The sequence below is a fragment of the Zalophus californianus genome, chromosome 9 (genome assembly GCF_009762305.2).
Source record: "Zalophus californianus isolate mZalCal1 chromosome 9, mZalCal1.pri.v2, whole genome shotgun sequence".
Lineage (NCBI taxonomy): Eukaryota > Metazoa > Chordata > Mammalia > Carnivora > Otariidae > Zalophus > Zalophus californianus.
The window spans coordinates 5,704,907-5,726,932 of NC_045603.1; the positions used below are offsets into that span (position 1 = coordinate 5,704,907).

Sequence of the window (22,026 nt, forward strand, 5' to 3'; positions counted from 1 at the left end):
TAGGTTTCTGGACTCTAGTCTCTTCCATTAATCTATAGGTTTATTCTCACATCGATACCACACTATCTTGACTAATGTAGCTAAATAGTTAAGTCTTGAAATTAGATTGTGCAAGTCATCCAGACTTGTTCTTCTCTTTCAAAATTGTTTGACTATTCTAGAGTCTTTACCTTTCTATACCTTTTAGAATCAGTTTCTCAATGTTTAAAAAAAAAAAAAAAGCCTGTTAGGAATTTGATTGTGAATACAGTGGGGAGAATTGCCACTTTAACCATATTCAGTTTTCTATTTCATGGACATGGTATATTTTTCCATTTATTTAGGTGCTTAATTTACATTATATTTAGTAGTCATGTGTCCTTAAGCTCCTTTTGGTTCTGACACTTTCTCAGACTTTCCTTGTTTTTTAATGACCTTGCCAGTTTTGAGGATTATTGGTCAGATATTTTATAGAGTGTCCGTCCCTCAACTGGGATTTGACTGATTAGACTGAGGTAATGTGTTTTTGGAAGACCACAGAGGTAAAGTATCATTCTTGTCACATAGGATCAAGGGTGCAGAGTATCAATATGGCTTGTCACCGTTGAGGTTGACCTTGATCATGTGGCTTAAGATAGTGTCCTTTTATTTTCAACCTATATGTGTCTTTATATTAAATGTGCCTTGGGGTGCCTGGGTGGCTCAGTTGGTTAAGCGTCCAGCTCTTGACTTGGGTTCAGGGCATGATCTCCACTAAGTGTGGAGCCTGCTTAAGATTTTCTTTCTCCCTACCCCTCTGTCCCTCTCCCCACCACCACTTGCACATGCTCTCTCTCTCTCTCTCTAAAAAAAAAAAAAAACAAAACAGTAAATTTACCTTTTTTGTGAAAGCATAAATTTGGATCTTTTTTTAAAAATCCAATTGTGTTTAGTCCATTAATCTAAAGTGTTTAGTTGATTAATATTTAAAGTAATTATTGATATATTTGGATTTGGGGCTCCCTTTTTTTTTTTTTTTGCTTGTTTGCTCTTTTTCTTCTTTTCAGATAATTGGAATATTTTTTAGAATTCAGTTTTAATTTTCTTATGGTCTTTTAAGCTATACTTCTTTGTATAATTTTTCATGGGGGTTATAGTATACATCTTTACTGCTCCCAGCCTGCATACAATTAACCCTGCACCACTTCACATAAAATGTAGAACCTATTATTTACTTATTATTATTACTGTTATTACTTTTTTTAGTTATATAAACTATGAATAAATTAAGAAGAGAAAAGGCAAACAAAGTAGCCTTTGTATTTTTTCAAATATTTACCGTTTCTGATACTTTCTTCATTCTTTTCTGAGGAGTTGAGGTCTCCATCTGCTATCATTTCTCTTCAGCCTGAAGAACCTCCTTTATCAAGCTGTGCTAAAGATGGATTCCCTTAGCTTTCTTTTATTTAGAAATGTCTTAATTTATCCTTCATTTTTGAAGAATTTTTCTTAGATGAAAAGTTCTTGGGTGACTTTTTTCTTTTAGCACTTCATGATGTTGTTCCACTTCTTTTAGCTTCCATGGTTTTGGATGAGAAGTCATCTGTTAAACTGTTGTTCTCTTGGCATGGAATGAGTAATATTTCTCTTGTTGCATTCAAGATTTACTCCTTAAATTTGACTTTGTAATGAGCCTTGGCATGGCCTTTTTCATGTGTATTCTACTTGGTTTTTGTTAAAACATCTTCAATCTGTAAATGGGTATCTTTAATAAAATTTGGGGAAATTTTGGCCTTTCATTCGCTGCTCTCCTTATGTGATTCCAACTGCATGTATGTCAGACTTTTCTCCCTAGTAATGTTCTATTTTCCTGTTTTTTAAAATAGGTTCTATAATTTTATTTTATTTTTTATCGTATTTATTTTATTTTTTTAATTTTATTTATTTGAGAGAGAGAATGAGAGAGAGAGAAAGAGAGAGCATGAGAGGGGGGAGGGTCAGAGGGAGAAGCAGACTCCCTGCTGATCAGGGAGCCCAATGCGGGACTCGATCTCGGGATTCCAGGATCATGACCTGAGCCGAAGGCAGTCGCTTAACCAACTGAGCCACCCAGGCGCCCATTATTTTTATTTTTTAAGACTTACTCATTTGAGAGAGCACGTGTGTGCTCAACATTTTGAATATTAAATTGTGTTGTGCTCGCTTGGGTAGCACATATACTGAATATTAAATTGTGAAGACTCTAAATTTTGCTGTTATTATTTTTTCAATGAATGTTTTTCTTTTGTTTTAGAGGCAATTATCTTGGTTGGACTCAAACTGCCTATTCTATTTCCTAGGTGGCAGTTCTGATCTTAGTTCAGATCTTTTGTGTTCAGCTAAGCAATTTTGAATACGTTCTGATCATGTGAGATTCAGAGCCAGTCAAAAATGTGGTAGGGCAGAATTTGGGGATCCCTCTCTGGTTCTTTCTCTTTTAGGATTTCTTCTTTCTCTCTAGGGTTATGGTTTGGTCTTCTAGTTTTCCAGGACGTACCTTTTTTTTTTTTTTAACTGGTGTCCTTGCCACCCATCATGCTGCAGTGCCTAGCCCCAGGCTGAAAGCATTGAAAATACTCTTCACAGAGCTCCACTCCTGTCATCATGGATTTCCTACCAGAGTGTGCCCACTCCTGTTCACTCTGTAGTGCTTTTAGGTAGCTGCTCTTGGTATTATGCCCAGAGCTTATTGTGACTGTCTGCAGGGGGATTGGTCCACTAGGATCTTACTCCGCCATCACTGGAAGAAGAAATCAAGTTTTAGGTTTTTTTACTTAATGTTTTAAGAAAATCACCAATTTGTTATGCATATTTATGATACATAACTTTGCAAGTCTGTTGTTTGGCTCTTAAATTGTTGTTTCAGTATTTCTGGTGTATGGAAATTTTTTATGTTGACGTTATTAACTAGGGAAGTTTATGATTCCCCCTCTTAAATGTTGCTTAAAAACTCATTCTTATTCCAATACCAGGTGAATATGTACCCGGATTTTCCTTTTTTAATGGTGCTAGTGTTTATGTTTCACTTCTTCATCTATTTTGAATTTATTTTAGTATTTCGTATGGAGTGAAGATCTAATTTGATTTTTTTTCCAAGAGAGTAACGTAATTTCCTAAACATAATATATGAAGCTGATTCAACTTTTAATGGTAGGCAATGTGTTTCTATTATAGAAAATTAATGTCTAACTTGCCGGAATTTAAGGTGAAAATAGATAGTATTAACAAACTATCAAAATCGTGGGCAATTGGGGGAAGGCAGGCTGGGAAAAAACAGGAAACTTTGTTTTGTACGGTGAACAGCAGAGCATTAGACCACTGTCCCAGTGTATCTATTGATGCTGCCTGTATACCTAATGAGAATCAATCAGTCAACCAATGTCTCTCTCACAAACACATACATGGTGCTAAGAGCAGAAGTAGAAGTAATTACCATTTATCAAGCATTTGTTATAATCACAGTCATGATCAAAATCCTGTGCAAATGTTAAATGCTAATAATATTAATCCTCAGTGATAAGTGCTATGAAGGAAGGAGGAATAGTGCTATGAGACTGGCTAATAGAGCCCTGGTTATGGAAATTGGAGAAGGCTTCCTTGAGAAAGTAATTAATAAGTTGAACTTGAAAGAGGTGCAGAATGAGCTAAAGCATGGGCAGTGTGGTGGGGAGTGTGGCAATTGGCAAAGGAAGCAGCAAGCATGAGGGACCTAGGACAAAGAAAAGCATAACCTTCTGCAGAGCGGAAGGGCCAGCATGGCCAGATGATCCCGTGTGTGTGTGTGTGTGCACGCGCACACACTTACACTTTCTCACATGGCCCACATCTGATCCACACGAGACCAGATTACTTACAGCCACTAATTTTAGCCATTCAAGCAGGGTAGTCTGTCTTGTGGTATCTCCCACTTTTGCATCTCATAGCTGTTGTTTAACGATCTCACCCCAGATACTTCTTGCCACCCTGTTATGGAAACGTGGCTCATGCTTAGTGTGTAAGTCACATGGACAGTGGGGAAGGGTATGTGGTTGAACACTTGCTGGTGACCAGTACTGCGGGACCAGTACTATCTGTCCTGAAAATAATTATCAATTATTTTCAACTGCTGCCATAACAAAGTACCACAAGTCTGGGGGAGAAATGGGCGGTCTGTTTCTTGCCTTCTCCAGCTTCTAGAGGCACCTGCATTCCTGCGCAGGTGGCCCTTCCTGTATCTGCAGTCTCCTCTTTGGCCCTTCTCCTGTTCTCATATCTCCTGTCGTCGCATCTTTTTCTGGATGCAGCTGGGAGAAATGCTCTGATTTTAAGAACTCCTGATTAGACTGGCCCACATAGTTAAGCTGGGTGCTCTGCCATGTCCGTGTCCACACCCTTAATCCCATCTGCAGAGTCCCTTTTTGCCTTCTGAGGTCACACTCGCAGATCCTAGGGATTAGGGTGTGGACGCCTTCCAGGTCTTTATTCTGCCTCCCACAGTGACTGAGTTCTCCAAATAGTGACTTTGAAAGAATTATTTCGTGGACATGAGAATTTTAATCAAATTCCTTTGTTTCTTCCTTCAACGTATGCTACTGCTAAGGGAATGCAGAGGCATGGAGATATAGAATCAGCTTGATTTTCCTTGCTTTTTAAAAGTCAATTTGTAGTACAATTTTACTAAATTATTTTGTTTACCTTAGATTTGAAAGTTCATATAAATTCATTGCTGCCATCTTCAATTCAATATTAAACATCTAATCTGTGCAGCGTTATAGAAAAAGTGTTTAAAATAATTTTTTATTTTTTTAAATCCAGATTTGGACTTAAAACCACCTCCAAAATCAATTGGAAACAATTTCTAACATCACTTTATGATTCCCAGTGGTTGGAAGTCAACAATACAGTTCCCTTGACAAAAAGAAATAGGTATGTAGAAAAAATAATAATAAAATAAAAGAACTAAATTTTAGTTACACATATCAGAATCTATAAAAGGTTAGAGAATATCTGAATTGCTTTCTCTTCATCTTTTTGAATGACAAATTCATCTTCATTGGATAATTATGAACTTTACATAGTGATTTGCGGTTTATCAATTATTTCCCACACAGTATTCTTATTTAAAATGGCCTTCAACTATAAGGTGGGTATAATTATTATTTTAAGTTTCTAGATGAAAAAAATAAGACCATAAGCATCTTAACTAGATCTTCTGCTTAGCAAGTGGAGGCAGAAATGGAGCTCGAATGTTCTGGGTACACACATCAGCACTGCCGATGCTACACTGAGCTTTAAGGGTAAAATTGTGTATAAGCATGTTTGGTTAAGTGGTCTGTAGAAAGGAGCAACCCACATTCACTTGTTCCCCGACCCCTCTCTGTGTGGTGCGGATATCGTGGGTCAGGGATTATTTGCCTTGAGCACCATTATTTCTGTTTTCATTCTAATGTCTATTATAACTTCAGATTTACATGATCACATAAACTGTGGTGGGGCCCAAAATGTAAAAAAGTACTTAATAATATGACATTTTAGAATTTAGGCTCTTGCTCTAAGAAGTATTTTGTTTATGTTGGTGTGTATCCTGCATTGATCGCCCTGTATAAATCTTAAATAAAAATACAAGCTTTATAATCTCGGCACATTCATTGAAAGCACTATGCTCTATTGTAAAGTAAAATGTACCACAGAGTTAATTCCCATTTCACCAGGTCCTCTTCCTGTCTCAGGGATTTATGAATATTTGATGAACTGCCCTGGTTACCAGCCTTCTAGGTATTTAAAGCTCCCTTCCTGCCCCCTTCACCCCCCACTCTGTTCCTGGGGTGCAACTCTCTGAGTTTATTTCTTAAGTGAAGTTACTTCTTTTTTTTTTTTTAATGATTTTCTTATCTGAAAGATAGGAAAGAATTAAAATGTGAATTTTATTTACTTTGAAACAGTGAATCTCAACTGGGAGCAATCCCCACCCCCACCCCCAGAGACCTTTAGCAATTTTAGGAGACATTTTTGGTTGTCACAGGTGGGATGGGGGTGCTACTGATATGTAGTGGGTAGAGGCCAGGGATGCCACTAAGCATCCCACAGTGCATGAGACAGTACCCCCACACACACACACCCCCCCCAAAGAACTACCAGGCCCTAACATCAGTGGTACTATAGAAGGTAATAATTGCTGCAGAAATTTCCATTCCTTCCAGTGATCTATAGAAAACCAGGCTCCAGTGAGTCACATGAGCAACTCATACTCAGGAGTTCTGCTACTTTATGTGTTTCTTAGAAATGGTAGTAGATGTGTGTGTTTATATGTTTTTGTACAACTGGAAAAAGCTAAGATGGCCATGTGGGTTGACATTCCCACTACTTTAACATGGGAAGCGTGTGCCCTCAGTTATCATGTGGGTGAGTGTGCCTCAACATACTGCCCATACACACAGGAAAGTGATGGTCTCAGCAGTGATCATGCTCTCTTCCCTGGTCTCTCTCTCTCTTTTTTTAAGAGAGAGAGAGAGCGTGAGTGAGTGAGGAGGGGAGGGGCAGAGGGAGAAGGAAAGAGAGAATCCCTTAGCAGGCTCCACACAGGGTTCAATCTCATGACCCTAAGATCATGACTTGAGCTGAAATCAAGAGTCAGATGCCTAACTGACTGAGCCACCCAGGCGCCCCTTTCCTGGTCTCTTTTGAGACCAAAGACACAGACCGGCAAGATGGCTGGCCACAGTTAGCTGGCAGGGGAAGAGGAGAGTGATGGCACAGCAAGGCTAATGGCCTCCACACCCTCTCCCCTGTCACGCACCGCACTGCCCGAGCAGCAGGGGGGCCTGTACAAGCACATTACACTTTCAGGAAGAAGAGCCATCCACAAATAAAGCGTTATGATAGTTGTCAGGTGCTTTTCTTCTTCTTCTTCTTCTTCTTTTTTTTTTTTTTTGCATTAAGAAAGAACAAAGTACAAGAACATAACCTTATTCCTGTTTTTCTCTTCATTCTTCTGTAGCATCACCTCTAGAAACCAATCTCGCAAGGAAAACATTCTCACAAAGTTATCCAGACATGAGGATCACTGTACATCATTGAAGAAAGCACTACTGATCGCCAACACTGTAAGATTTTGGAACCCTTCTCTGGTGAAAACTTCATTGTTTCTCAGAATGCGAACCCTCAGAATAAGGCCAATAAAAACTGTATATTCATTCATTTATCCAGCCAACAGACATTGTTTGAGCTCCTATTATATGCTAGGAATTATTCTGAGCACTTAGGGCTATAAGGCCCGACCTCAGGAGTTGGGTGTGTTTGGGGGGATCAGATGACATAAAATGTGCTATGCCGCAGTGAGGGAGATGCCAGGGGATGAGAACAGAGTGTGGCAAGGTCGTTAAGGTTGCAGTGACTGCCTATCGTTTGCTGTTTAACGAGTAATCCCAACCTGTTGAACCTTACCCACTCCAGCCTAGAGTGTGTGGGTTCATAACAACGTGTAACCCATCCAAGGAAAGTTTTCTTAGATCCAAAGAGCCTATTTCCTGGTTTATTATACTGCAGAGAGGAGGCTAATTCATGAATTTGTAACTTGCTCGAAATATTGCTCCTGTCCCAATTTAATGTTTATTTTAGAAAGCAGCACTTGGATACTTTTGAAACATGCAACATTTCCCAAGTTTGTTATTTACTAAGTACATTCAATAACTGAATCTAGGAAATCTGGAGGGGTCCGGTGACTTGCTCTGCCTCAGACTCAAGTACAACTGTGTATAAAAGAGGAGATGGTTGTCCTCAGTGGCAGCCTTCCTGTAAGGCAGCTACAGGGCAGCATTTTGGGGAGGAGCCCACATGGCCTGGAGGTGGACCACAAAGTTCAGTGGTTTGCTCTCTGTACTGGAGACTCCTCGCCTCTGTCATTCTAGAATGCCATTGCTTAGGATTTCTGAGCGTAGCGTAGACTCAGAGATTTGGGGTTCTGTTTTCTTTAGGGGAAGGGGCATTTTAACTAGCCCACTGTTCTAGTTATTCTTTAGACCTATATGACTTGATCTCTTCTCCTGAATGAACAATAATATTGAGTTCTTAACGATGTGCCAGGTACTGTCTTAAGTGATTTACTTGTCTTCACTCACTTCAGCCTCTCAGCACCTCTGTGAGGTAGACACTATAATTATCTCTATTTGATCCTTTCATTTTGCCCTTATTTGCTGAGGAAAGGGAGCGTCAGTAGTAAGTACCCAGCTTGAGGCTCCCAGCTAGTGAGTGGTGGAGCCAGGACGCAAACCAGCTACTCCAGAGAGGCCCACTGCTGCCCTGGGCAGAGCTGCCCGGAAGTGTGCTGGCTAGGCCTCCTCTTAGAGATAAATGAAGGCTTTTGTGTGTTTACCCACCTCAGTACCGAGCATGGTATATTGAAGCAATTTAATTAAAAATAGTGAAATCTCATCTCCGTTAATGGAGTACGATAATCATGCTAACCACTCCAAATATTGGACTATTTAACAGTCATTGATCTACTGTTCCACAAACAGAACTGATCAACAAACCCGTCATGTGGGTGAGGAATGGAGTGCCTGCCCCACGCTGGGCCTGGCTGTGGGCACTTACACTGAACACATAGATGAGTAATGCAAAGGCCCTGCCAATGATGAGCTCACACTCTGGAGTGTCACATAACAGCAGTGACCATCAGATACCTTAGAATTGCAGAGTGCATGGTTGCCAAGTGGGACTCCCAACCCCCCTACCATGTGCCTTGGTCTTGGGCACATTCTGGGACCTGGAAGGAGGAGAGCAGAGGGAGAGAGTCAGGAGGAGGCAGGCTGCAGAACACAACAGTAGGAAGCAGGTCCGTCTCCTGCTGTAGAGAGGGGTGTGGAATTATTACAGGAAAGACTGCTTTAGATCTGCTGCAACTCAGACATCCCAAGTAGCTGTATGTGCTACCTCTACACATTGCCACCTTCCCTCTGAGTGGACCTAGTCACCTCCATCACTTACATTTAAATCTGGTCTGGCTCCCTTTCTATCACCCAGAAACAATTTGTGCCCTGCCTGTTCACCCACTCTTTTTCTCAGTATTATTTGTAGCTCACATGATTTTCTAAATAGAAAGTACAGACTAATCTTCCAGAAAATACTAGAATTAATCATAGAATTTAGAAGGTCATTGGATACAAGATCAGTATTCAAAGATCAATATGATTTCTGTAAATTACAATAAGCAATTAGAAAAAGAATTTTTAAAATATTGTTTCTAACAATATCTTTAAAAAAATCAAATGCCTAGAAATATACCTAATAAAAATATGCAAATTCTCTACATTGAAGACTACAAAGATCACTTTTAGAAATAATAACAATCCTTCACTAACTTTCAGAAAAAAATATAGGAGGAAGGACTGCTTCCCAACTCATTCTCTGAGGCCAATATTACCCTAATACTAAAGCCAGACAAAGGGACCACAAGAAAAGAAAACCAAAGATCAATATCCTTCATGAATATTGAATTTTGCAAAAATTCCCAGCAAAATATTAGTGAACCAAATTCAGCAACATACAAAAAAGATTAAATGCTATGACCATGTGGGATTTATCCCAGGATTGCAGGTTTGGTTTGACTTCCAAAAAATCAATTAATAGAGTACACAATATTAATAAAAATAAAGACAAAACCACATAATCATCTTGAGAGATGCAGAAAAACTATTTGAAAAATCCAACACTGTTTCATGATAGCAACTTTCAACAAACCAGGAATAGCAGGGAAATTCCTTAAACTGTTAAAGGGCATCTACAATGAACCCATAGCTAACAGCTAACCATAGTTGATGGTAAGAGACTGAATACTTTCCCCCAAGACCATGAAAAACAGAACAATGTCAGCTTTTGCTACTTCCATGCAACATTGTACTGAAGTTCTAAACAATGCAATCCTGAAAGAAAAGAAATAAAAGGCATCCAGATTGGAAAGGAAGAAGTAAAACTGTCTTTATTCACGGACAACATGATATACACACACAAACTTCTATAAATAATAAAGTTCATCAAGGTTGCAGGATATAAGATCAATATACGAAAATCAGTTATATTTCTATAAACTAGCAATGAACAATCTAAAAACGAACTTCAGAAAGCAATTCCATTCACAATAGCATCAAAAAGACTAAAATACCTAGTAATAAATTTAACAAAAATGCCTGTCTTGTACACTGAAAATTACAAAACACTGTTAAAAGAAATAAAATGTAAGTACATGAAGAGACATTCCATATTCATGGATTGGAAGACTCGCTATTATTAAGATGGCAGTTCTCTCCAAATTGATCTATAGATTTAATGCTGCAAACGCCATTAAAATGCCAACTGGCTTTTTTTGCAGAAATTTAAAAAATTGATCTTAAAATTCATATGGAAATGCAAAGGTTGCTGAGTAGCTAAAACCAATCTTGGAAAAGAAGAATGAAGTTAGAGCACTTAAGCTTCCAGATTTTGAATCTTCGTACAGAGCTACGGTATCAGGACAGTGTGGCACTGGCATGAGGATAGACATATCGATTGATGGAACAGAACTGAAGGTCCAAAAATAAGCCCTCACATTTATGGTCAGTTCATCTTTTACAAGATCAGTAGGGGGAAAGGATCGTCTTTTCAACTAATGGTGCTGAGACAATTGGATATCCATTTGTAAAAAGATGAACTACCTTACCCATACACAAAAATTCACTAAAAATGAGCCATAAACCTAAATATGAGTTAAAATGGCAAAATCCTTAGAAGAAGGCATATGCATAAATCTCTGTGACTTGGGTTAGGCAAGGATTTCTTAGCTATGATGCTAAAAGCATGATCCATAAAGGGAAAAAAAAAGGGAAAAAAAAAACCATACATTGGACTTCTCAAAATTAAAAATTTGTGCTTCAAAAGATAAGCCACGCTCTGGGAGAAAATATATGCAAATGATATATTTGGTAAAGGACTTGCACATAGAATATATAAAAACTTTTAGAACTCAGTAAGAGGAAAACCCAGTGTAAAAAATGGGCAAAACATTTGAATAGACATTTCATCCAAGAAGACATACGAATGGCCAACAAGCACATGAAAAGATGGTCAACATCACTAGACATCAGGGAAATCAAATCAGAAGCACACTGAGACACCACTTTCCAACCGTGGGGTGACGATAATCCACCCACGTAGTCAGTGGTAAGTGTTGACAAGGATGTGGAGATGGAATGCTCCAACACTCTCATGCTGGTGGAGATGTAAAGTGCTACAGCTTCCATTGAAGTAACAACATGGTCATTTCTTTAAAATTAAACAGAAATGTACCACATGACCCAGCAATTCCTCTCGTAGGTGGCTGCCCAAGAGAAGTAAAACCATATGTCCACACAAAGACTTGTGTGCAAATGTTCACATCAATGTTATTCATAATCTCCAAACTGGAAATGATCCAAATGTTTATCCACTTGTGATAAAATAAACAAAATGTGGCATCTCCATACAGTGGGATAATAACAAGGATAAAAAAGATCAAAATACTGATCCATGGTACATCCTGGACGAACCTAAAAAATGTTATGCTAAGTGATGGAAGCCAGATGCAAAGTGCATACCGATGCATATAGTGTATGCTTCTGTTTACCTGAAATACCTAAGACAAAGTGAATACAGAGAGATAGCAAATAGACAAGTTACCTTAGGTTGAGGAAATGGACACAAGGTTTCTTTTGAGATGATGGAAAGTTCTGGAAGCAGATGGTGAAGGTTGCACAATGCTGTAAATTTATTAAAAATCATAATTTTCCTATGTGGGCATTAAAAATTTGATGATCACTCCCAAACCAAAAAGCAAGCATGCATATATTCTCTAAATTATTTAATTTTCCCAAAGACACCCTTATATCCTTTTCTGATTTTGGACCCCAAAGTAGTGGCTGACATTTACATACTGCTTTATGACTTAGCCCCTTTGTCACATTAATAGTCACAGTGTCTCTGTGAGAGAGGTAGGGATTCTTTATTTCCCGTTTTTCCAGTAAACAGTATCTTCTCATTTTGATATTTAATTTGCTTATTGGTAATTTTTTATTCTGGGGGAAGAATTTGCCTCATAGTGTTTTGCTTATAATACGTTTTCTTATGCAGCATGGGTGAAATTTTTCTTGCTAAGTAATTGTCCATTTATGTAATTGATGAGGTTGGTGGGAGTGAAAATAAGCATAATTAATATTTTTAGTAAATTGGCAAGTTGTAATTGAATTGCCGGGAAGTTGTGTGTCCTCTGCTACTGAACAACATAGCCCTCAGGTGGGGATGGGGCTGGAGGAGCTGTGACAGCCAGCACTTCGCCTGTCCCGAGGCGGCGGTCAGCCTGTGCCCACGAGATCGGCCTCTTTCCTCACTCGGGGCCATGTCCTGCCCACGTCCTCATAGACAGCATTGTGGGAATGGCCCCTGGAGAGTTCCAGCATCCCCCCTGCACCCACCCAACACACTGCTCTTGGCTCACAGCGTTATCTAGTGACCACCACCTGAGGGATTCTTGCTTCATCATAATTCTGTTTGGCCAGAGCTCACTCTTTATTCAGTGATGCTTAGTATATATAATGCTTTTCCTTCCTTTTTCCTTTTTTAAAAATATTCCCTTATATACACTCTCATGCTCAGAAACCTGATGGACGGATAACAGGGGAAGAATTGCGACGTCTCCTAAATTGCATGGTTGTAAAAATGAGTGATTCAGAATTCAAAGAATTGATGCAAACGCTTGACCCTGGGGACACTGGATGGGTCAATGTCTACACGCTTATTGAACTGCTTGAAGAGAACCCTAAGGTGAGTTTTATGACAGCTCCATATTTGATTTTCTGTCGATGGCAGGAAACTTAAAAGTATTCATAGTGAAATCAGAGGCGGTTGGTGAAACAGTCTTAAATAAAGGACTTCACGTTTTTCAGCTGGGTTAATTTTCATTTTTTAAAAAAGATTTATTTATTTGAGAGAGAGAGAACGTGCATGCATGCATGCACAGGGGGAGGGGCAGAAGGAGAGGGAGAGAGAATCTCAAGCAGTGCGGAGCCTGATGCAGAGCTCAATCTCACGAACCTAAGATCAAGAGCCAAAATCAAGAGTTAAAGTCAAGAGTCAGATGCTTAACCAACTGAGCCACCACGTGCTTCTAATTTTCATTTTAATAAGACTTAAGTTTTTGAGTTGTTCGATTTTAACTTTCAGTGTCAAAATCTTACTGAAAGGTGATATTTGACATTTCTGGAAACCCCTCCTGGGATGAGAGCACCTATGTGTGCAGGATGTATCTTCTTTTAACAACATGCCGGCAGTGCCCCTCCTGCAACCATGTCTTGCACGGGCATGTTTGTGAATTACTCCTCTGGTTCTCATTAATATTTTTAGAGTTTTTATGTTAATTCCCCATTAAAAAAAAAACTGCTATTGCCTCTGGTGATCTGTACTTGCTTTTTGAAAAGTTGACAGAGTTTTAGTATTAGAAATGCTTTTATAACTTTAATAGCGATTAGCACTTAACAATTTTAAGAACTTTAAAAAATTAGATTAGTGTCAGGTAATACATGTGATAGACATGAACAGATTCTTTTTGAAATATTTGTTATAGACTTCCTTTAGCAGGTACAAATTAGTTTTTCACTAATATTATGATTTCTTGAGCGCCCACCTTGTGCAAGGTGGTGACCACATCCTAAACCAATGTCATTTGGTCCTTCTTGAACCCTAGTTCAAAAGTGAGTCCCAGAATTCTTAATCTCAGAAAACAAACTGAGGGTTGCTGGAGTGGTGGGGGGGTGGGAGGGATGGGGTGGCTGGGTGATAGACATTGGGGAGGGCATGTGCTGTGGTGAGCGCTGTGAATTGTGCAAGACTGTTGAATCACAGACCTGTACCTCTGAAACAAATAATACATTATATATTTAAAAAAAGAAGAAGAAGAAGATAGTAGGAAGGGAAAAATGAAGGGGGGGAAATCGGAGGGGGAGACGAACCATCAGAGACGGACTCTGAGAAACAAACTGAGGGTTCTAGAGGGGGGGTGGGGGGGTGGTCATGGGTATTAAGGAGGGCACGTATTGAATGGAGCACTGGGTGTTATACGCAAGCAATGCATCATGGAACACTGCATCAAAAGCTAATGATGTAATGTATGGTGAGTAACATAACACAATAAAATAAAATTTAAAAAATAATGTCTAAATAAAAAAGAAAAAAAAAGTAAGTCCCAGGGCCCTCACACACAGAAAAGAATAATTGTACCTTTTCCTGAACTTTGTTATATTAGCTCCTGAGAATTGGGGCCTCTGGCTGTCACAGCAACTCTGCACACAGCTTTTTTTCTCTAAAAACAAAATATGGACATGTAAACAATCTGCTCTCCACGTGACAAGTGGCTGGATCTTTGCTCAATATAAACCACATCCTGTCGGCCACCATGCCTAAAAGGCCTCGGGTGGCTGTCGGGGCTCTAGGAGAAAGCAAGACTTCCTAACCTGGCTAGCAAGGTGCCCACATAGTCCAGCCCTGCTGACTGGCTCCCGGAATCCTCGTGGGCCACACTGGCTTGGGTCCTCAGGTGCCCCCAGGTCCCTCCTGCAGCCTGGGCACACTGTGGCTCCTGCCAAGATTCCCTTCACACTCCTCAGCAGGTCTCGGTGCACCCAGTATCTTCCCAGGGACCCTCCGTGATGCCTCTGCTGAAGCCTGTCTGGTGCCCCTGGCCTCACACACCTGCCAGTCACAGTGTCACAACTCGGTCATTATGTGGTCATGCCTCCACGAAGACAGGCCATTCTGTTTTCACTGCCCGTTGTACCCACGGGGGCTAGCGCACTGCTCGGCTCACTCAAAAAACAGTGCAGTGAGTGAATGAATGAACATACAGGAATGGAGGAGAAAAATTAGAAAACATGGTTATGCAAATAGAAGAAAATGAATATCACCACTAGTTCTAACACGGAGGGATTGTTACCCACTGTTAGACTTTGTGGTCCATTGCATGCACCTTGTTTTCAGCTTTATTGCAGTATAATTGATACACGAAAGCAGTACATATTTAATGTATGCAATTTGAAGATTGGATGCATACTTTCATGTATGATATCTATTTTATTTTAAAACGAGATCCTATAATTAATGACCTTTTAGTCGGTGCTGTCCCTTACTAGCATGTCCTTAACACTGTCAGTAAAAATTCTGCTGTATGATTTTAAAAGATACAGAGTAACTATTCTGTTTAATCTACATGTTCTTTTTTTTCCCTTTTGTATATCTTGCTACGATGGATATTGTAGTGCCTGCTTTTTTGCACCATTCTATGATGATTCCTTTTGTACAAATTTCTAAAAATGAAATGATTAGGTGAAAGAATATACATTTTATTCTTGAAATTATTTTAATTATTTTAAAAGAGGAATATATGTGTAAAGTACAAAATGCAAAAGATGCAAAAGGGAACATGTGAAAAGTAAGTTTTTCTTCCAGCTCTGTTCCCTTGCCAACCCCCCAGAGGCGGTCACCATTGCCCCAGAGTGTGTAGATTATCAAATTGTCTAACGTTACCCCTTGTCGACACTGGCAATTGACTTCCGTTTTAAATTTTTACCATTCTGAAAGACAAAAACGCCGCCTCATTATTCTTTTATTTTGCATTTCTTTAAGCCAGGTGATAGATTTTTTTCATGTTTATTGTACTTTTTTTTAAAATAAGTACTAGTTAAATATTATGATCCCCATTTCCAGATGGGGATTAGGGAGCAAACTCAATTGCTCACGCTCTCAGAGTTAATTGGCTAATCAGGGGCAAAGCTAGAAAGTCCGTGTCTGTCTGCCTCCAAAGCTCCTACTGCCTCGAGGAGTGATTCGTACCTACACACTTTCTCTTTCCCAATTAGATACAAAAACTCTCCTCCTGTACAGACACCATGGTACCTCTCCTCCTGGCTTGGGATTCAGTAAGTAACTTTCCTGTGGGGTCCCAGCATGCTAGCACCCAGGTTACAAAGGTACTGCTTAGGGGCGCCTGGGTGGCTCAGATGGTTAAGCATCTGCCTTTATCTCAGGTCATGATCCCAGGGTCCTGGGATTGAGCCCCACATCGGGCTCCCTGCTCCGCGGGAAGCCTACTTCTCCCTCTCCTACTCCCCCTACTTGTGTTCCCTCTCTCGCTGTGTCTTTCTCTGTCAAATAAATAAAGTCTTTAAAAAAAATAAAAGAAAAGGTACCGCTTAGTAAATATATTTGTTTTTTGTGTTAGGTGGAAGAGATTGTTCAGGACTCGATTACTAGGAATCTCCAAGCCTTCTACAAAATGCTACAGTCATATGACCTTGGAGACACGGGGCTCATTGGTCGAAATAATTTCAAGAAAGTCATGCGCATATTCTGCCCATTTTTAACGATTGAACATTTACTGAAGTAAGTGTTTCGGTCACGAAATTAATTCGGGTCATGTTTTTTGTCAAGTCTGTTTATAATCCTAAAACAACTTCTATGTGTGTTTGCAGTATCGATAGGGAATATTGATAATTGCTATTTATTGGGTCTTTACTAACATAGGACATGGGTCGAGAGTTTGGCATGTGCTCTGTGATTTAGTTCTCACAACAGCACTCCTTTCCATGGATAAGGACGCCGAGGTCTGAAGAAGTTAAGTCCCCATCCACAGGCACATAGCTAGGAGGCTGTGGATTGAATCTACCTCCCAGGTCTTTGTGACTCTTCTGCTCTTAATCCTGATGCCAGTTTACCTCCCAGGGTGCCTGGCTGCCATCAGCCATCCTGTGGAGAGAGGCTGGAATTATAGTTGTGTTTTACTTTAGTTTAAAACTTGCCTCTTGGGGGCTGAGCGAAGCTGGAAGGGGACCGGAATCTTAAGAGAAAGAAGAGCACAGTGCCTTGAAGGCCCCTGTGAGTCTTCTGCCATGTGTCTTGTTCACCCCGCTCATGGCTGCCCTTGGAGCACAGAGCCCACTTGCTTCCCTCTCCACGGTGACCTTGAGAACCTACAGCTTGAATCCTGCTTCCCCTACCACCACCCGAACGTCCTGCTGTGCCCTCCAGCTTGTCGTCCAGAACTCAACCTTACAGACTATTTGGTCCATGCTTCCCACTGTGGACAGCCATCTGGGAGATTAGATGGAAATCCACTGAATCGCAGGGAAGAAAGTTACTCTAATTCTCTCTTAGTCCTTCTGCCTGGAATGTTAAAGATCTTATATTTGTTGCTTTTGATGACATTACATTGATTTCAGGTGACACAGTTGATCTACCAGTAGTTGTTGGCCACTCGAGTCTCCTTTCTGTGAACATTCATGTTTCATTACCCATTTTTCCTGTGGTTGGTTTTTGCAGAAGAAGAAGGGTTTACAGGAGGAGGGTGAGGCCAAGGCTTTCCTGAGCAGAGAGGTGCACAGAGCTTGGTGTTTGCATTCATCCATTTACTGAACATTTGCAGAAAGGCCAGCTTGCTGGAGTGTGGGAAACACGGAAGGGGGAGAGACAGGTGGCAGCAAGTCAAGAGAGAGAGTTCTAGAGGGAGTTCAGGGGGCCTCTGCAGGGCAAGAAGGGAGTGTGCAGGGGCTTCAGCTGCCTTGGCCTTTGCTATGTGCAGTCAAGAGCAGGGTACCCATGGGGACAGTTCATTTACTCCTTCACTTAGTCTTTCACTCTGTGGGTGTTATTAGGGAGTGCCTACTGCATACCCTCTCTCCTACGTAACCAGTTAACAGAAATCTCTTTATTTCCACGGTGCTCTAGTGTGGGGGAAAGAGATGCAGACAAACCCAGCATGGCCTGTGAGCACAGCTCTGGGTGAAATCAGAGGAGCACTCACTTACAGCTGGGCAGGATGGAATGTGGGAAGCTTCTCGGATGTGATGCTTGAGTCCAAAGGGCAAAGGGAAGGGCATTTCAGGACGTAGGATATGGGGCAAAGCGGAGAGAGTAGGGGCACATCTGGGGACGGGCAAGCCCTGTAGGACTGTTGGGGCAGGCAGTTATGTAGGGAGGAACAGCCGGGGGATGATGCCGAGGGATGGGCGGGGTCAGGCTAGAATGGGAACTGGGGCCATCCGACAGGGCACTGGTTTCCTACCAGCATCTGAGAATCATCTGGAGAGCTTTGAAAATCCCAACGCCCATGCCCTGTCCACAGGCCGGGCCAGGCACTGTCATCCTGACGTCCCCACCGGCTCGGAAGTGCAGCCGAAGTGGAGAAGCACAGCCCAGGGGGCGAGGAGCCTGTGACGTGGCCTTGGATGGAGCGGGAGACAGTGTCACATCTGTGCTCTCTAAGGGTTGCTCTGGCCCCAGTGTGGAGAAAGCACTGTGACAGGGAGAGAGGATGGGGACAGGTGGGCAGCACAGCAGTGGCACAGCAGGGGGATGGCTGTTCTGGGATCAGCCTTCTGTCCAGAAGGACAGGACTCAGGGACCCTGGACATGGAGGTGGGTGGGAGAGAGGACAGCCAGAGGCTGTGTCATTGGCCAGTTAGGAAGCACAGAGGAGTCTACAGCCACACCACCCTGAACGTGCCCAATCTCGTCTGATCTCGGAAGCTAAGCAGGGTCGGGCCTGGTTAGTCCTTGGATGGGAGGAAGCACAGAGGAGTAAGCAAGTCGAATGAAAACTCCAGCAGGAGCCTCCCAGAAGACGTGGGCACAGACGCGATTCTCTTTACGTTGACGGCCTGAGCCTCCATTCAGCAAGTGTCTGTCTGGGAGCAGGGAGTAGACCATCTGAGGTGAGAGGGCGGGGCAGGACCTGGCAGAACACCACCAGCTCGTCAGTGACCTGGCCGGAGGGGCAGAGAAGGTCCGGGTGATGGACCAGAACCTGCAGTGTGGCGGCTCTGGGAGTAGGAGGAAGTCAGCAGCTCAGGCAGCACACAGGAAGCAAGGGGGATGAGCACTCACACTAATCATAGCTGTTGCCTTAGCAAGCAAGGCCTCAGGAGAGGGGCAGGCTGGAGCAGGCCCCACAGGGCGGGAGGGTCAAGGTGAACCCGGCAGGTGCCAATGAGCCTGCAGGGAGTGTGGAAAACACAGTGCTGAGGAATGGATCCACTCCTGGAACTCCAGTACCTGGGCTAGAACAGTGCCCAGTGCGTGCTCAGGGCTTCTTCAGTGTTTAGTGACGGAATGAATGAATGAGTGAGGGAGTGAATGAATGAATGAATGAAATCTAGTGGATTGGTCATGCAGGTAATTTGGTATTTGAGATGGAAGCCTCTCTAATCCATTCTCCATGACGCAGACAGGCTTATCTGTCTCAACTACAGATCTGATCATGTTAAAACCCTGCTTAAAACACCCCGGTGTCCTACTGCTGCTAGGAAAGCATCCAGATGCTTTCCAGTGGCTTCCCAGGCCCCTCATGATCCTCGCACCCTCCAGAGCTCCGGCTCTGCAGCCAGACTGCCTGGGCATACAAATCCCAGCTCAGCTCTGAACTGGCTGTGCACTTGGGCAAGTTACTTACCCACTCCGAGCCTCAATTTCCTCGCGCAAACATTACTTAAGACAGTGCGGTAAGGGTCAAAGGAGAGCCTAGACGTAGAGCCCTCCACCCGGAGCTGAGCTCAAGAGACATTCGCCTCGGCTGCTTTTCTTCTCTCAGCACAGACTGAATCGCTTTCCATTTCCTGACGACCCCAAGTCCTCTCTCTCACCTCTGGACTTGTAGACAGCCTATTCCCTCGGTTCCGAATGAGCACTTTCCCGGCCACTTGGCTCCTTGGGGTGGGGGTTGTTTAGCCTGTTCACAGTGGTAGCTGTAAGACTCAGCACGGTGCTTAGTACCTGGCAGCATAAGGACTTCCTGAAGCAGTTAGATCAATGGCCAGAACTTCCTGAAGTGCCCCTCACTGGGTGCATTTTATAGACAAGGAAACTAAAGCAGAGACAGAGTGAGGTGCCCCAGGTTGGTGGTTCTTAATCCTTGAATGGGCTTAAAAATTATTGGGGACCTCAAAAAGATTTCGTTATATGGAGTGTATCTATCAGTATGATTGAATTAGAAATTAAAACTGCACATTTGAAAAACGTTATTGCAGAAAATGAATGTGTACTTCCTTTTTGGGTTTCCCTATAGGCTCAGGGAAAACATTGCAGTTTCAAAATAATGACTTATTAGATAAGGAGGTTACAGAAATTATAGCAGGTGTAACCAAAGGTAGCTGGTAAACGAGCTAGTGAAGGTCTGTAAAGAAACTAAGCAAATCTCTGAAAACTCACTCCAGCTCCTCATTTATACCCAAAACATTTCCACAGCCTTAGAAAATGTTAGAGAACACGGCCTTCCAGAGCACATGTTCCGTCAGTGGTCACACATTGGCTGGCCTCTGAAAAACCCACTGTGTGTGAGAGGTGCAGGGCAGAAAAGGCAAATGACTTCCTAGTATGCATATGAAAATGCTTCACGCCTCCCTGGTGTCCTGGAAGGGGCCACAGACCACAGCTCGTGAACACTGCCTTCGCTCATGGGGCTGTGAAGTCTGGAGCTGATACTCCAACCCAGGGAGGCCGATTCCAGGGCCTGTACCCATAGCCACTGTGCTCTGTTGCCTTGTGTATTCTCATGAATGTGTGGAATTTTGTTTTGGTCCCCAGGCTTTACCAAGTTTGCTACAATGGGTGTGTGCAACTTTTATGATGAGAAGAATCCTAACAAATAAAATGTTTGGGAAAAAGGTAGTTGCTGTCATGTTAGTGGTTGCCTACATTTTTCTAAAATATTTGCATATGCCAAAATTCCAGTGTAGGTACTTCCACAGCTCCATCCCAGAACTTGCCATTTAAAAAAAAAATTCTTTTTACATTTGTTATATCTTTATTGCAGTATTCTTTACAAACTATAAACTGCACATATTTATTTGTTAAAGATCTTATTTATTTATTTGAGAGAGAGAGAATGAGACAGAGCACCCACACACACATGTGTGCACCCGAGCTGGAGGAAGGGGCAAAGGGAGAGAGAGAGAGAATCCCAAGCAGACTCCCCGCTGAGTGCAGAGCCCAGTGTAGGGCTCAATCCCAGGACCCTGAGATCATGACCTGAGCTGAAATCAGGAGTCGGATGCTTAACCAACTGAGCCACCCAGGTGCCCCTAGACTGTACACTTATTTAAATGATACAGTTTGAGCATCTCCATCATGTGTATACATCCATGAAACCATCACAAGTTATCAATCAAGATAGCAAACATTTTCATCCCCCTGCCTCAAGCTTCCTTGTGCCCTCCTGCTATTCATCTCTTCCACAGCCCCAGCAACCACTGATCTGCATTCTTTCAAATGAAAGCATGCAAGATGTTCTCTTTTTTGTCAGGCTCTGTTCTCCAGATCTCATGATTTTGAGATTCATTCACGTTGTTTCCTGTATGCACAGCTGGCTTCTTTTCATTGCTGGGTACTATTCCATTCCTTACCACAGCTTGTGGAGTACTCATTTGGTGGGCATTTGGGTTGTTTCCAGTGTTTGGCTCTTACAAATAAAACTGTATATTTTGGACAAGTCTTTGTGTAGATGTATGTCTCTATTTGTCTTGGGTAGATGCCCAGGGGGAGAGGGGCTGGTTCCTCTGGGTGAGTGTATATCCAAGGAGTATAGTCGGGGTGTCTTCCAGAGGGGTTGCACCTCCCCAGCAGCGGGATAGAGCTGTAGGTACTCCCATCCTTGTCAGCACCTGGTAGGGTCAGTCCTTTTAACTTTAGCCAACCTAATGGGTGTGTTCTAATTTTTAAAATTCAGACTCTGCAGCAAGTTTCAGGATATTGCTTCAGGAAGAATCCTTTACAAGAAACTTTTGGCATGCATGGGAATTAGTGGCCCTCCCACCATCTCTCCAGTTCTTGTTCCAAAGGGTCAGCTGTTAAGTGAACGTTTTCAAAAAGAGGAACAGCCGCTGGATGTTTTGGAGAGGTAAAGCAAAACAAAATGCAAGCGCACACTGAAACCACATGCCTGTTGTGGGATAGGTGGTTAGTCGATATTTGTTGACTAAGTGAGTGTTTTAATATCTTATTATT

The 22,026-nt window shown here is 42.0% G+C and overlaps 1 protein-coding gene across 9 annotated transcripts in view; it reads left to right on the forward strand.

Annotated features, from left to right (window-relative positions):
• The window catches only part of EFCAB6 (EF-hand calcium binding domain 6), a 222,441-nt gene that overhangs the window by 91,100 nt on the left and 109,315 nt on the right, over positions 1-22,026 (forward strand). For 8 of the 9 annotated variants that reach the window (XM_027591704.2, XM_027591711.2, XM_027591706.2 and 5 more), the window contains 6 exons: positions 4,792-4,902; positions 6,974-7,079; positions 12,637-12,804; positions 15,891-15,950; positions 16,253-16,413; positions 21,749-21,919. In XM_027591704.2, the coding sequence (XP_027447505.2) occupies positions 4,792-4,902; positions 6,974-7,079; positions 12,637-12,804; positions 15,891-15,950; positions 16,253-16,413; positions 21,749-21,919 (777 nt within the window). The remainder of the gene's footprint in view (positions 1-4,791; positions 4,903-6,973; positions 7,080-12,636; positions 12,805-15,890; positions 15,951-16,252; positions 16,414-21,748; positions 21,920-22,026) is intronic. The other variant, XM_027591707.2, reaches the window with a different exon arrangement.